Source organism: Oncorhynchus nerka, linkage group LG24 (genome assembly GCF_034236695.1).
Source record: "Oncorhynchus nerka isolate Pitt River linkage group LG24, Oner_Uvic_2.0, whole genome shotgun sequence".
Classification (NCBI taxonomy): domain Eukaryota; kingdom Metazoa; phylum Chordata; class Actinopteri; order Salmoniformes; family Salmonidae; genus Oncorhynchus; species Oncorhynchus nerka.
In genome coordinates, this window is record NC_088419.1 from 67,747,450 (window position 1) to 67,764,946 (window position 17,497).

The 17,497-nt window shown below is 41.6% G+C and overlaps 1 protein-coding gene across 6 annotated transcripts in view; it reads left to right on the plus strand.

The window, feature by feature from the left end:
- LOC115108482 (ras-specific guanine nucleotide-releasing factor RalGPS2) overlaps positions 1-17,497 on the plus strand; it is a 155,832-nt gene that overhangs the window by 123,721 nt on the left and 14,614 nt on the right. For all 6 annotated transcript variants that reach the window (XR_003860348.2, XM_029632858.2, XM_029632860.2 and 3 more), the window contains 4 exons: positions 2,572-2,709; positions 2,781-2,871; positions 2,995-3,198; positions 3,370-3,521. Coding sequence is in view for 5 of the 6 variants with exons in the window: in XM_029632858.2 (XP_029488718.1) it covers positions 2,572-2,709; positions 2,781-2,871; positions 2,995-3,198; positions 3,370-3,521 (585 nt within the window). In the remaining variant the exon portion in view is untranslated. The remainder of the gene's footprint in view (positions 1-2,571; positions 2,710-2,780; positions 2,872-2,994; positions 3,199-3,369; positions 3,522-17,497) is intronic.

Consider the following 17,497-nt stretch of genomic DNA (forward strand, 5'->3'; position numbering starts at 1 on the left):
GTCCTGGTTAACAGACTGAGAAGACAACATGCTGTCCTGGGTAACAGACTGAAGAGAAGACAACATACACATCAGGGTAAACTATGGGATTACCCACCCCAAACTAGAGGTCTCATTCAATTCACTAGTTCAAAATGTAGTCAGACTGCCCCACGCAGACTTGGCAGCAATAATTAAAACAGCATGTAATCGAGACGTGTTCTGTCATATCAAACAACAAATAAATACCCTTAAAAAAATCACATTCACCTCTTATTAATGGCATCCATCCACCAGCCATAGTTATTGATCTGTTTCCCAGCCCCGCTTTAAGCAGGCAAATCTCCTGCGATCGTTTAGGGGTTCGGTCTGCAGGTGTGCATATCTGGTAGCAACGGCAGCAACAACCTTTGATGCAGGGGGGAGTCTCTTCCCACGACCACTCTCCTGGCGATAGAAACCTGGAAATTTACTGAGTTAGTGTGCATGGGCCAATACCTGGTGTTAGTGGAGACACCTGAAACCCCACCTCTTTCAGGAATACCTAGGATAGGATAAAGTAATCCTTCTCACCCCCTCCCCCCTTAAAAGATTTAGATGCACTATTGTAAAGTGGCTGTTCCACTGGATGTCTTAAGGTGAACGCACCAATTTGTAAGTCGCTCTGGATAAGAGCGTCTGCTAAATGACTTAAATGTAAATGTAAATGTATGCTGCTGGCAATACATATTCAATCACAGACCAGGGAGGTTTTCCCAATGCCTCGCAATGAAGGCACCTATTGGTAGATGGAAAGAAAATACATGAGTATTCCTTAGCGCATGGTGAAGTTAATAATTACACTTTGGATGGTGTATCAATACACCCAGTCACTGCAAAGATACTTGCAGATACTTCCTAATTCAGTTGCCAGAGAAGAAGGAACCTGCTCAGGTATTTCACCATGAGGCCAATGGTGACTTTAAAACAGTTCTGGAGTTGAATGGCTGTGATTGGAGAAACTGAGGATGGATCAACAACATTGTAGTTACTCCACAGTACGAACCTAAATGATAGTGAAAAGAAGGAAGCCTGTACCAAAAAAAATATATATATATATTTATTTATTCCAAAACATGCATCCTGTTTGCAATAAGGCACTAAAGTAAAGCTGTGGCAGTGAAATTAACTTTGTGTCCTGAATACAAAGCATTATGTTTGGGGCAAATCCAACACAACACATCACTGAGTACCACTATTCATATTTTCAAGCATGGTGGTGGCTGCATCATGTTATGAGTATGCTTGTTATTGGCAAGGATAAAAAAATAAACAGAATAGAGCTAAGCACAGCCAAAATCTTCAAGGAAAACCTGGTTTAGTCTGCTATCCAACACACTGGGAGACATGCACCTTTCAACAGGACAATAACCTGTTGAGGACAATAACCCCCTTGAGTTGCTTACCAAGATGACATACAATTTTGACTTAAACCGGCATGAAAATCTATGGCAAGGCTTACAAATGACTCTACAGCCATGATCCACAACCAACTTGACAGAGCTTGAAGAGTTTGCAAAATAATAATGTGCAAATATTGTACAATCCAGCTGTGCAAAGCTCTTCGACTTACCTAGAAAGACTCATAGCTGTAATCGCTGCTAAAAGTGATTCTAACATGTATTGACAAGGTAATCGAGATAAAAATGTGATTTAAAAAAATAAATAAAAATCTTCCACTTTTAGAGTATTTTGTGTAGATCGTTGACAAAAAAATCGAATTAAATCCATTTGAATCCCACTTTGTACAACAATGTGGAGAAAACCGAGGTATGTGAATACTTTCTGAAGGCACTGTATACAGTATAGTTAAGACCATCGCTCAGCACTGATGTTTGTGTATATATGAATGACTAAAATGTGTGGGTTGACTAAGGAGTAGGGCTTAGTCAGTATGTGGTCTGGAATGACCTCTGCTCCCTGGTGTTGTTTTGAATCATACCTCGGTCAGATGGGCCGTGTCTTCAGTTGGCTGGAACAACAGAGGTCTGAGAAATGGAGAGGCAGGGAGAGAAGGAAAGATTGGTTGGTCTGCAGGGCAAACGTTTTTCACTGAGTCAGCAGTTTCTGTTTTCTGTTTGTGTGTGTTTTTGTAAGAAAGTAAATGTTGAAGTGATGTTAGTTCCCATGACAATGGCGAAGGTACATAAAGATGTCAGCCCCCATGTACTTACCACAAATGCCTTGTTTGCTAAGTTCGCCATATTGTACATGGCTCTCGTTACACTTTTTTTGTAAAGGCGTTAGCTCACTACACATGATCTCAATTCTAGCTCCAAGATGGCGGCAATTTGAAAAAACAACTAGATTGTGCTGTTTTACTGGCACATTGAACCATGTTGCATGCCTTTGTTTAGCACTACCCACAGAGTTCTTAAACTATGATGTCATATCTGATTCCTCCATCTTTATGCACCTTCGCCATTGCATTTGTTACTCTAGTACGTGTTAGTGTTCCAGGATTCTACTTAGCCTAGCATCTCTTGTGTTTAATAGTGTTTACCCATGACTGTCTACAAGTCAGACTGTTTCTCCCTCTCTCACTCTCTGTAGGGATGTATCTGTCTGACCTGACATATATAGACTCAGCGTATCCCTCTACTGGCAGCATCCTGGAGAATGAACAGAGATCCAACCTCATGAACAACATCCTGAGGATAATATCTGACCTGCAACGCTCCTGCACCTATGGTACATGTGCACACACACGCACACACCACTCCCTGCTTCATACCCTAAGACTAATTTCTCTGTCTCTGTAGATATACCAGTGTTGCCTCATGTCCAGAAGTATCTCAACTCAGTCAGGTACATTGAGGAGCTACAGAAGTTTGTGGAGGATGACAACTACAAGTGAGTAGTGGCTCTGTTACATTAATGGAGTTTGATAAGGTGACATTTATTGGAGGTCATAATCAGGCGTGTTTAGTGTCTGCTTCAGGTGTGTGGCATGTGTTCCTCATGGGTTGTGTTCAGGTTGTCGTTGAAGATTGAGCCAGCCACCAGCACCCCTCGCTCTACTGCCTCTAGAGAGGACCTTGTAGGTCCTGACGCTTCTACGTCTCCTCTCTGTGGCCATAAGGGCCCCATTGCAGACGGAACCAAAATCCCTCCCACGCCCCCCTCTCCTAGGAACCTCCTCCCCTACGGACACAGAAAGTGTCACAGCCTGGGCTACAAGTGAGTCACCTCAACACTGCGGACTCACTTTAGCTCACTATAATATCCATTACCCCATCATCGTCTGAATTGTATGCCATAATCACCCCTATGAGCTTTTTTAGGGGGTTTGCACATTTTACTGCATTGGTTCATTATCATGTTTTTAATAGTTATTTTGTTTCTCTGTAGTTTTATCCATAAGATGAATACAGTGGAGTTTAAGAGCGCTACGTTCCCCAACGCTGGTTCTCGTCATCTATTGGACGACAGCGTCATGGAGAGCCACACCCCTGCAAGAGGACAAGCTGAGAGCTCAACGCTCTCCAGCGGCATCTCACTGGGTTAGACACACAACTGTGTTTTGATTCCTGTCTGTTGTTTTATTGAATATTTGAAACATACAATATACTTGAGTGAAGCAACTCAACAACTACATCACATTAGTCATCTAACAGCCTCCCATCCAGAGCGACACACCGAAGCAACCAGGGTCAAAACCCTGCTCACAGGCACGTCAACAGATCTCCCACCAGCCCTCCAAGATCCCCCCTTCAGTTCCACAAGATCTGCCCCTCAACCATCCAAGACCCGCCCTCACATTTGCCCCCCACTGAAAAAAATAAACACAATAATTCCATTCCCAAGACCACCCCACCCCCCCAATGCACCAACAACCAACAAAATTAACAAAAGAGGAAAAAAGACAAAGGAAACAACAATGCAAAAAACAAAAGACATCAAATCAAGGACAACCAAAATCATAACAGCAAGGCCAACTGAATATGTATGAGTGCATGTACAGTGGGGCAAAAAAGTATTTAGTCAGCCACCAATTGTGCAAGTTCTCCCACCTAAAAAGAGAGAGGCCTGTAAATTTTCATCATAGGTACACTTCAACTATGACAGACAAAATGATAACTAGTTCAAACAGATGCCATTAATACAGGTAACGAGTGGAGGACAGGGGAGCCTGTTAGTGGAATTCTAAATTCCTCTGTATTATTTCCCAATCAGAATTCATCACTCTGTCAATGCATTCTAAAGGGATTATAAGACCCAGTATTTAATAAGAATGGACAGAGACCCGGTCTTAAAAGTCAGGTAACAGCGTTTAATTCAAGAGAGTACTGGTATATACACATTTTTCCACAGGTTATAAACTGAAAATGACGTCAGCGTTTTCTAAATGATCTATCTCTTCATGACACCGGTAGAGAGGCCCTATAGTTCTCGAGCCTTCCCTCCTCGCCTGTAGCCAAGGTCAATTCATCAGTGTAGATAGCACTCTAGACAGTCTAGAGATAGTCCGTCCCTGCCATCTGGAGATAGTTCATTCATTTGTACCAAGGCACTGTTCTAAACTCCTGACTATATTATATACAATTGGGAATGGGAGCAAGAGAGATAATAGCATTTGGACTAGTCAGTCCTGATTGAAATGTATACATAATTAGTCATCATTGATAAAAATTCCCTTAACATATCCACCCTTTCATTAAATATTATACATTCAGACACACATTGTAGTTATATTGTAATATTGAAAAGCCCATTTCTATTTTTATTAGAGATATTTCTTGTCATCAAAACATCACCTAAACATATCCCAACACTTGCATTCGCCATAACTGTTTCTCAGGCCTACATCAGAATCATAACTCTTCTTATCAGGATTTTCGTTTTAATCTTTATTAAAAATCAGTCTAATATTGAGATGGGATACAACCTAGCCTCCCTAAACATCAAAAATGGTCTCATCAAATATAAATTCCCCACAAATAAAAGATCCAGATTCGTCCACTTGTTCTGTAGACATGCATTCAGTCCTCCACGGGTCAGAACCTGGAATCGGCCCATACCGCACCATCTATTGTCATCGATTTCTCCTGGAAACAAGGCCTCATACACAGGGAATTAGACAACAGCCCCCTAAAACTAAAACAGTCACACAGGTGAATGTAGCCCATAACAACAGTGATCATAACATTTTTCCATTTTCCAAACGTACTATCAAACCCAATTAGCCAGGGAAGTATCCACCCCAGAGTTTTCTGCCAAACCCTGAGCCAGGGTGGTCAAACCAGCTGAGGCTTCGGGCACTGATTTGTCCGAAGCTGTGTTATTTGGGATGTAAGCACAAACATGGTCCCGATAATCACGCATACTTCTCCCTTTTCAGCCATTAACATATCTAATGCAATTCTATTCTGCCAAGCCATCCAGCTGGTTGCTTCAGTCTGTTCTGCAAAACCTTTAATAGCATCTCTGGTATACTTGTTAAAGCGCTGTTGATTATCATAAATATAATTAATCCAGTCCACGTTCTTATTGAGAGTAGACCCCCCGGAAATGCTTAACTCTAATCCTGCTAGGATCTGATTTCTTGCTTTGACTCATCTGGCACCCCCCTTGGAACCCCAATGTTATCAATGTATACTTAGTCAATAAGAGACCCGGATGGAATAGCTATTTTCTCCCATTTGGCTATACTTCATGTCTTGGTGTTGAATGAGTGTGAAAGGCATTACAATGGAGCATAATCCTGTCCAATCTGTCGGTAAAACCTTGCCCTGACATCATTTCCCAAGAGTACTGTACCGGGCCAAACGGTAATAATCTCCTCCGTTCACTGTGAAGGGAGAAACCTGGGGATTTAAATAGTGCAAATCAATACAATTGTCATTATCTGGCATTCCCGCTTTCGTGAACAGCTTTACCATACCGGCCTAAACTCCTCTACCCAGAACCGTACTAGGGTGTCGACCAAGAACTGGTCATATCCATCATACCACAACCCTAGAACCTCCTTTATTACTGTTTAAATGGTTAGGCGTATCTTTATGCAATGCATCCCTCTCTCCGGATTACAATCAAAAACTCTCACCTTCACTATACTCCACCTCCTTCCATACTGGGTGAGTGGATTCATATAGCCCTCTCTCTCCAAATGAGCTATGACCTGTGTCCACGATCAATATGGGAACCTGCACCGATATATGCCATAATGGCTCCGAGTCCTAGACTGCCATGTAGTTAGACTCCATTTTGGTCTACATAAAACTCCATTGAGAGATCCTTCCCAACCTCTACTCTAATTTCCTGTCTACCCAGAACTAGGGATCTCTTATGCTTATTTTGGAACCATGGGTCAAATTACCACTCTCCGCATACTCAAGTAGGACGTGCTGTATCAGGAATATTACATTTTACATTTAAGTCATTTAGCAGACGCTCTTATCCAGAGCGACTTACAAATTGGTGCATTCACCTTATGACCTCCAGTGGAACAGTAGTGCATCTAAATCTTTTCAGGGGGGGGGGTGAGAGGGATTACTTTATCCTATCCTAGGTATTCCTTAAAGAGGTGGGGTTTCAGGAGTCTCCGGAAGGTGGTGATTGACTCCGCTGTCCTGGCGTCGTGAGGGAGTTTGTTCCACCATTGGGGGGCCAGAGCAGCGAACAGTTTTGACTGGGCTGAGCGGGAACTGTACTTCCTCAGTGGTAGGGAGGCGAGCAGGCCAGAGGTGGATGAACGCAGTGCCCTTGTTTGGGTGTAGGGCACCCACGATAAGACAGCTCAGACGAACAGCTTCCATGTGAAGCCCCACCCTCTCCCCGAGAACACATCACTTAGCAAGAGCCAGACACATCTTCACTTCTATGAACAACAACAGGGATGAAAAGACAGGGAGGGTTTTTTCATTCGAGAGATGGCCCCCGGAATTCTGTTAATTCCAGTTCTCCTCTCGAACACTGTTTATTGTTCGACAGTGCTAATGTGTCTTACCCTCCCGCCGTGCGATATGAATCCGGGTAGCTCTTTCAGCTAGCTGTCACCAGGAGTCCTTGGTATGGTCCCCCCAACAAGCCTCTGGGACTGGATTGAGTGACTTCACCTGTAGTTCACCTGTAATGCATAAAATCCTGGACATACAGGCTTGGTTAACAAACAGTTTCTCATATGTTTTATCTGATAGCTAAAAAATGTTTTTATTTATTTTTTATTATTAGTTTCTTATCCAATAGGCCACTAACTTACCCACCCCCCTTTTGATACCTGGCTCTGCCCAGGTAACAACCTTATATACCCTACATAATGACTTCGGTAGGATTAGTAAATTATCCTTATTTTCTGACATTATCATGTATGTCCAATTCTCTCTTGGGCATCCATTCATCCCAGTCATGTATCAATTCTCTGTCCAGTGGCTTATCTAGTTTAAGAAGTATCTGTGCTATTTATATATGTTCTTAAATATATATATTTACCGATTTCAACAGTAATTCCTTTCTCTGCTATTTCTCAAAATGCCACTAAGCGTCTCGCTGTTTGACTATCTAAAATCATTGATTTTAAAAAAACATGTCTATAAGTGGCCATCTCTAAAGTCCTTACATTTCCTTAATCAATCTATCTTAATCCTTACAATAATCCTAAATCACCACAGATGTCCTATATTCCTGTCAAATTTAATAATATTTAAAAGACCTCCTAATGGTTAACCAGAGCCTGAACAAATGCTAACCATATCGAAATCCTTCCTACACTTTACAAGCTCTTTACTTCAGGAATCCTCAGTATTCTATCTGACAATAACATGGAATACCTTATCTACAGTAATTTATCAGTAATTTATCACAAATGACTCTCCCCTGAGGCTGATCAGACCTCAGAAGACAGTCACGATAAGATCAATAGGTCATAAAATCAAAAAATTCACTTGTATAATTAAAACTCATAAACTAAAAACTCAAAGTTCCATATGTGAGCGTGCCTCTTTAAAATACCTTTGCACTAAAACAAATAGTCCTAACAATTGTTTTATGTGTATATACTTGCAGACCTGTTTTAATTTGGTCGTTTATGGCCTCATTCTCCCCAAGATTATAATCCCAAGAAACATCTAAAATTGAGACACCTAAACATCAATTGTCCCAGAAGAACACAACATGCCTAACTAGCATTCACTATGCTACTTCGATTCAGAAACTCAAAAGTGAACCATAAACTAAACCTAATGATGATTCCCCTTTAACTCAAATCATTAATCATAAGTTTTAAACAACGTCAATGTATATGTTTACTTAAATGAACATGCTACCCTTAGATACAATTAACCCGATAACATTATTGTATTACTTTTTCCCCTCTGTCGCAAATGTCGTACATTTCTCAGTGTAAGAAATCCGTATTTTATTCCCCGTTATTTAATAAATATGCATTCGCATTCTCCCATGGCTCCTTTAATTGACTTATTTTAGGTAACTCCCCTCCGTCCCGGAACAAAGAATTCTACCTAAACACGCCAGAACACAATGTTTAACTAAGTTAAATCAAACCCTAAAATTGACCATAACTAGCAAACAAATAAACAAACCACTTTTATCAGCTAAAAACAAACTATACGAAAACTCACTACTTATAATGCTTCAGATGGCAAAATTACTCAGAGACTCACATTCACATCTGTTATTTCCTCAAGAAAAAACAACTTGCCCCTGTTACAGATGTTTATTATGTATCAGGGGAAAAGCTCAAATAACCAAATTCAACCTAGCTAGTTTCCCGAAACATATGCAATTATGTTTTACTATAGAGGTTGCTTTTCAACATTAATACCCTAAGATTGTTCCACATAATGGAAACAGTACTCAAATTCACTGGTGTTACATAAACAATCAAACCAGGAATCACAACCATCGGAAATCCATTACCACAATGTTTTACGATTCATACATCCAGTCTCTCTCTCTCATAGCCTAGTTCAATCCAAACAAACGCCACAAATCTTATGATGCCTTCCCAACGTATCAGCTGATAGTTTTTAGCATCTTTCCTGACTATCCTGGCGACTCTCAAATTACTGTCAAAAATGTATTTTGTAATTTATATCAACTTCTGAAAAGTTACTCGAAACACTAATGCACACATTAACAGACAAACAATTTTCTCCGTTACCCCCATTCACAACGTAATTTCCGTGGCGACCAATAGTGCTTCGCTAGTGATGTCATCATCAAGCGCTCAACCTTGGCTCAATCCGTAACGACTTTCAATGAATTGTAAATAATTGTTGTTCGATAAACCAAACCTAATTTATCACATCTGTTCAAATCCTGAATTATAATTTACCACCCCAACCAATATCTCTAAATTCGCTAATTTTATAAAAACATTTCGATGGGCATAAATCGTAATTGTCTCTTCGTTATTATTTTAGAATTCATTTTGATCTAAGTAACTGTCTCGTCTTTGACTTAGTATTTTAATTACGACTCTATTCCCAATACATTATTCACTTGTTTTAAATCTCTCGATGTTTCATGTTACTCATTCAGTCTATCTTCAAATTGTCGTCCCAAAATATTTTATACACTGCCATACACTCAAACCACTGTGATTGACGTGCACTGTCCCTTTAAGATAAGACATTTTATTTTTTCCCCGCAACGAAAACGGAAAACAGATCATGTTTAGAATACGTTTTGTTCGAATTCCCTGGCGTTACCTAACCAAAAATCAATACCTAGGAAAACAATCACAACTTTTCACGATGAAACTATTCTTACCTATTTTATAGTCCAAAGCGTTGCACCATATAGCCCATTGAGTGCCTAGCACTTCCGTTGCAAACTGTATTATCTTTCCAGACTATCTTTACGATACTTCTCCTTTTTAAAATAAATGTATTTGGAACTTTTGGCCGCTTTTGAAAAGTAACTCTAAGCTATAATGTACGCATTTTCCCTCTAAATGCCACAACCCCTTTTCTCTGTTTAAATTTGAGGAACGATGTTGTTCAACGTGAAACGACCCCACACATCTGCCTGCCTCTGTAAAATATATATTCCCTATTCAGATTGCATTCAGTTTTAAATTTTAATCATCAAAGTAAAACCAACCCAGCTTCTCAACTTACTATACCCTAACATCTGAACGTACCATTTTTTGTGCTAAATTTATCATATGTCAGTCGATTCATAAATAGCTATAACGTCCGGATAGCACGAAATTGTATCGTATCTCTCCGTTATTCCCTACATTTAACTTTAGGTGACTTTTTCTCCTATGATACATTTATTTTCAATACGACTCCCCTCTCAATACATTATTATTATAATTGTCCGTAGTAGCAAAACTTCGACACCGGGAATTCCCAGAATCGTCCTAATTTAAAACCCTTCCTGGCTATATTCGTAATATCAGCTTCCATTCAGGTTCTTTGTCTGAGTCAGATTTTGGACGCCTCCCTTCCATTCTCTTTGTTCTCCTATTACGGTAATCTCCCGCTAGTTTCCGACACTTCTTTTGAGGAATTTCTAAACAATCCTTACCGTTACGTAGCTATGGTATTTAATCACTTATCTATGCCTTTCTATATTTAATTTTAAATTCTATGTGCGTGTACTTCTATAAATTTGCAATTTACCGTTACTAAATCACTTTTGTTCCTTTTCTGTCTGACTATGTGTGTGTCTCTTTGATGGAAATCTTATCAATAGCTTTGATAAGGTCTTACCTTACAACTATAAGCCCAGGGTTTGTAAATCCATAGTTAATATCGTATTTTCCGGGTGTGTCAGAGGGCTTTTAAAGAACGCTAATAATCGTTATCTCACGCCACTAATTGTTAGACTCCCCTCTCGCATGGAACTATCCTGTCTATAGCTTTGGCTTTTATCTAATTTCTTTAGATTTAAGTTCCCTCTTCTCCTTATTTGGATATTTCCGTAGTATTAGTTGAATCGGAACGATGATCAATACTGCCACAATGCAAATGACCAATCCAGTTATCTTGCGCATTCTTGCTGTCTCCCCACGCCCAGTATTTGTACAAGATCACCGTCCTATCCCCCAGTACCTATTTAATATCCCGTCTAAATCTGGGGCGGGGGTGCCTCTCATGATTAAGTTTAGTTTATTTACGGTAGTGCACATTACCACAGGTTATTTTCGAACCTGCTTCAGTGTATATCGGTTATACAAAACCCAGTGTGTTGGTCATACAAAACCCTGTGGGAATAGCAAAGCTCCCATTATTGATGAATTCTGAAAATTTTAGAACATCAATTAAAGAACTCAAATCCCCCCAGAATCGAGAATAAAGGCTACTATACCTGCTGCCGACTGGGAAAAGCATTGTTCGTTTGATCTAGTCACCGTATCTGCCGTCTGTAGTGTATACCAGCCTGTTTTTAACCTCCATTCCGGGGCCAGGTCTTTAATAACGTGCACGATTTTTTTCCGGCGTACGACCTCCAGATGGCAGAGACGGGTATTTTGGATCCGGCACCGAAGGACCAATTGTTAGTGGAATTCTAAATTCCTCTGTATTATTTCCCAATCAGAATTCATCACTCTGTCAATGCATTCTAAAGGGATTATAAGACCCAGTATTTAATAAGAATGGACAGAGACCCGGTCTTAAAAGTCAGGTAACAGCGTTTAATTCAAGAGAGTACTGGTATATACACATTTTTCCACAGGTTATAAACTGAAAATGACGTCAGCGTTTTCTAAATTATCTATCTCTTCATGACACCGGTAGAGAGGCCCTATAGTTCTCGAGCCTTCCCTCCTCGCCTGTAGCCAAGGTCAATTCAACAGTGTAGATAGCATTCTAGACAGTCTAGAGATAGTCCGTCCCTGCCATCTGGAGATAGTTCATTCATTTGTACCAAGGCACTGTTCTAAACTCCTGACTATATTATATACAATTGGGAATGGGAGCAAGAGAGATAATAGCATTTGGACTAGTCAGTCCTGATTGAAATGTATACATAATTAGTCATCATTGATAAAAATTCCCTTAACAGAGCCTCTTAAAGAAGTTGTTACAGGTCTGTGAGAGCCAGAAATCTTGCTTGTTTGTAGGTGACCAAATACTTATTTTCCACCATAATTTGCAAATAAATTCATAAAAAATCCTACAATGTGATTTTTCAGGATTTTTTTTCTTCTGATTTTGTCTGTCATAGTTGAAGTGTACCTATAATGAAAATTACAGGCCTCTCTCGTCTTTTTAAGTGGGAGAACTTGCACAATTGGTGGCTACTGAATATAAGATCAGCGTCAACTCACCATCAGTACGACCAAGAATATGTTTTCCGCGACGCGGATCCTGTGTTCTGCCTTACAAACAGGACAACGGAATGGATCGCATGCAGCGACCCAAGGAAACGACTCCGGAAAAGAGGGAAACGTAGCGGTCTTCTGGTCAGTCTCCGAAAAAGGGCACATCGCGCACCACTCCCCAGCATTCTTCTTGCCAATGTCCAGTCTCTTGACAACAAGGTTGATGAAATCCGAGCAAGGGTAGCATTCCAGAGGGACATCAGAGACTGCAACGTTCTCTGCTTCACGGAAACATGGCTTACTGGGAAGACGCTATCCGATGCGGTGCAGCCAACGGATTTCTCCACGCATCGCGCCGACAGAAACAAACATCTTTCTGGTAAGAAGAGTGGCGGGGGCGTATGCCTCATGACTAACGAGACATGGTGTGATGAAGGAAACATACAGGAACTCAAATCCTTCTGTTCACCTGATTTAGAATTCCTCACAATCAAATGTAGACCGCATTATCTTCCAAGAGAATTCTCTTCGATTATAATCACAGCCGTATATATCCCCCCCCAAGCAGACACGTCGATGGCTCTGAACGAACTTTATTTAACTCTTTGCAAACTGGAAACCATTTATCCGGAGGCTGCATTCATTGTAGCTGGGGATTTTAACAAAGCTAATCTGAAAACAAGACTCCCTAAATTTTATCAGCATATCGATTGCGCAACCAGGGGTGGTAAAACCTTGGATCACTGTTACTCTAACTTCCGCGACGCATATAAGGCCCTGCCCCGCCCCCTTTCGGAAAAGCTGACCACGACTCCATTTTGTTGATCCCTGCCTACAGGCAGAAACTGAAACAAGAGGCTCCCACGCTGAGGTCTGTCCAACGCTGGTCAGACCAAGCTGACTCCACACTCCAAGACTGCTTCCATCACGTGGACTGGGACATGTTTCGTATTGCGTCAGATAAAAAATATTGACGAATACGCTGATTCGGTGTGCGAGTTCATTAGAACGTGCGTTGAAGATGTCGTTCCCATAGCAACGATAAAAACATTCCCTAACCAGAAACCGTGGATTGATGGCAGCATTCGCGTGAAACTGAAAGCGCGAACCACTGCTTTTAATCAGGGCAAGGTGTCTGGCAACATGACCGAATACAAACAGTGCAGCTATTCCCTCCGCAAGGCTATTAAACAAGCTAAGCGTCAGTACAGAGACAAAGTAGAATCTCAATTAAACGGCTCAGACACAAGAGGCATGTGGCAGGGTCTACAGTCAATCACGGACTACAAGAAGAAACCCAGCCCAGTCACGGACCAGGATGTCTTGCTCCCATGCAGACTAAATAACTTTTATGCCCGCTTTGAGGACAATACAGTGCCACTGACACGGCCTGCAACGAAAACATGCGGTCTCTCCTTCACTGCAGCCGAGGTGAGTAAGACATTTAAACGTGTTAACCCTCGCAAGGCTGCAGGCCCAGACGGCATCCCCAGCCGCGCCCTCAGAGCATGCGCAGACCAGCTGGCCGGTGTGTTTACGGACATATTCAATCAATCCCTATACCAGTCTGCTGTTCCCACATGCTTCAAGAGGGCCACCATTGTTCCTGTTCCCAAGAAAGCTAAGGTAACTGAGCTAAACGACTACCGCCCCGTAGCACTCACTTCCGTCATCATGAAGTGCTTTGAGAGACTAGTCAAGGACCATATCACCTCCACCCTACCTGACACCCTAGACCCACTCCAATTTGCTTACCGCCCAAATAGGTCCACAGACGATGCAATCTCAACCAGGAATACCTATGTGAGAATGCTGTTCATCGACTACAGCTCGGCATTCAACACCATAGTCATCAAGCTCGAGACCCTGGGTCTCGACCCCGCCCTGTGCAACTGGGTACTGGACTTCCTGACGGGCCGCCCCCAGGTGGTGAGGGTAGGCAACAACATCTCCTCCCCGCTGATCCTCAACACGGGGGCCCCACAAGGGTGCGTTCTGAGCCCTCTCCTGTACTCCCTGTTCACCCACTCCAACTCAATCATCAAGTTTGCGGACGACACAACAGTGGTAGGCTTGATTACCAACAACGACGAGACGGCCTACAGGGAGGAGGTGAGGGCCCTCGGAGTGTGGTGTCAGGAAAATAACCTCACACTCAACGTCAACAAAACTAAGGAGATGATTGTGGACTTCAGGAAACAGCAGAGGGAACACCCCCCTATCCACATCGATGGAACAGTAGTGGAGAGGGTAGCAAGTTTTAAGTTCCTCGGCATACACATCACAGACAAACTGAATTGGTCCACTCACACTGACAGCGTCGTGAAGAAGGCGCAGCAGCGCCTCTTCAACCTCAGGAGGCTGAAGAAATTCGGCTTGTCACCAAAAGCACTCACAAACTTCTACAGATGCACAATCGAGAGCATCCTGGCGGGCTGTATCACCGCCTGGTACGGCAACTGCTCCGCCCTCAACCGTAAGGCTCTCCAGAGGGTAGTGAGGTCTGCACAACGCATCACCGGGGCAAACTACCTGCCCTCCAGGACACCTACACCACCCGATGTTACAGGAAGGCCATAAAGATCATCAAGGACATCAACCACCCGAACCACTGCCTGTTCACCCCGCTATCATCCAGAAGGCGAGGTCAGTACAGGTGCATCAAAGCTGGGACCGAGAGACTGAAAAACAGCTTCTATCTCAAGGCCATCAGACTGTTAAACAGCCACCACTAACATTGAGTGGCTGTTGCCAACACACTGTCATTGACACTGACCCAACTCCAGCCACTTAATAATGGGAATTGATGGGAAATGATGTAAATATATCACTAGCCACTTTAAACAATGCTACCTTATATAATGTTACTTACCCTACATTATTCATCTCATATGCATACGTATATACTGTACTCTACATCATCGACTGCATCCTTATGTAATACATGTATCACTAGCCACTTTAACTATGCCACTTTGTTTACTTTGTCTACATACTCATCTCATATGTATATACTGTACTCGATACCATCTACTGTATGCTGCTCTGTACCATCACTCATTCATATATCCTTATGTACATATTCTTTATCCCCTTACACTGTGTATAAGAGAGTAGTTTTGGAATTGTTAGTTAGATTACTTGTTGGTTATCACTGCATTGTCGGAACTAGAAGCACAAGCATTTCGCTACACTCGCATTAACATCTGCTAACCATGTGTATGTGACAAATAAAATTTGATTTGATTTTGATTTGACTAAATACTTTTTTGCCCCACTATATGGCACTATTTACGTGTGTGTGTGTCCGTCCGTGTGTCTGTGTGTGTGCATTTGAAGGAGGGTGTGTGTATATTGCATGTGTACAAACACCTGCACAGCATCAGCCTCAGTCAAAACGGAATTAACTTAAACAACACTGCCCCTCAGTGTCATTCAAACATACTTTTTGTTTTATTTCGACGTAATCTTTTAAAACTTATATTTTGACCCTCAACTCCACTCCCACTTGTCTCCAATCCCACATCCCAACCCTCAGCTTCCCTCAGCCCCTCCCACCCATCTCTGCTGACCACCCTCTTTACATTTCTATGCACCATATATCTTTCAAATATGTTGTGAATTTGAACAGAATTTCAATCTGTCTAATCAAATAGAATCCACAGATTGCGAGTTGAAGATAAATACTTTTACAACGAGAATTAGTATATTAGTAATTGACTGACCTGGTCTCTCCAGATCTCCTAACACGGAACCCAGACCGGCTGCGCGCGTGCGCCATCATGCATGAATGTATTTTTTGTCCCACTACACCAAATGCGATCACGACACGCAGGTTAAAATATCAAAACAAACTCTGAACCAATTACATTAATTTGGGGACAGGTCGAAAAGCATTAAACATGTATGGCAATTTATCTAGTTAACTTGCACTTGCTAGCTAATTTGTCCTGGAATATAAACATTGAGTTGTTATTTTACCTTAAATGCACAAGGTCTTCTACTCCGACAATTAATCCACACATAAAACGGCCAACCGAATCGTTTCTAGTCATCTCTCCTCCTTCCAGGTTTTTTCATCTTTGAACTTATATGGTGATTGGCATCTACACTTTTACCACGACAACCGGCAAAACATTTAGTCTTTCAATCACCCACGTGGGTATAACCAAAGAGGAGATGGCACGTGGGTACCTGCTTCTATAAACCAATGAGGAGATGGGACAGGCAGGACTTTCAGCGTGATCTGCATCAGAAATAGAAAGGAATTCTATTTTAGCCGTTGGCAACACAGACGCTCGCAAGGAGTGTGGGTGCAATAATTGAATAACATGGATTTCTACATTTATTTTGCAGCGCACGCGATGTGTCTGGTCTGGTCAGCATGTAACGGTACTATTTCTAGGGTCAATTTTAGATCAATGTTATGCATTTTCAGCCATTCCTGAATCTGAGACCAAAAACAGGCTACCTGCGGGCAATACCAAAATAAATGGTCTATTGATTCTGTATCACAACCAAATCTGAAGAGCTTCGATGATTGTATGCCCCAAATATTCAACGTTTTGTTGGTGGCAAGAATTCTATATAATCATTTGAGATGAAAAGCATGAAGTCTTGAATCTTACGTAAATTTTATATATCAACTCGTACCATGGAATCGGTACATCAAAAATCTCTTCCCAACTATTTTGCAACCTGTATAGCACAGTTGTCAATATCCTGATCCTCAAATGACACTGGCATACATTCCTATATATGCTATTTGTATTCCTCTGCCAGTTTTGATCCTTTATATTGGGCAGAAATACCAGTTCCCTACCTCCTTCCGCTGCCACCTGCTGCCTCCAGTTTGGGGGTACAATTAGTTGTGATCTTGGATTGAGCTGACCTTCCCATATAATTCTGATTACTCCATGAAAAACATAACTCTACCATTCCAATTTACAATATAATTTAAAAACAAAATACACTTTTCAAAAATCTTTCCCATAAATATATTTTATCAACCAGCACATTTGAGTTCAGCCGTAATATTTGTTCTATCTTTTCAGGGGGATGAAATTCAAATTGTTGCCAGCTCTGCAATGCTTGTTGAAAAATAATAGGGGAGGAGATGAGAAGAAAGGAGGGTTAGTGACTTAGCAGCAGGAGCTTTCACTGCCATGACCCCTGACCTATACACCCTGACCCCAGCCCCACGGCAGCCACCACTGCCTTAAAATATCATTCGGAGAATCA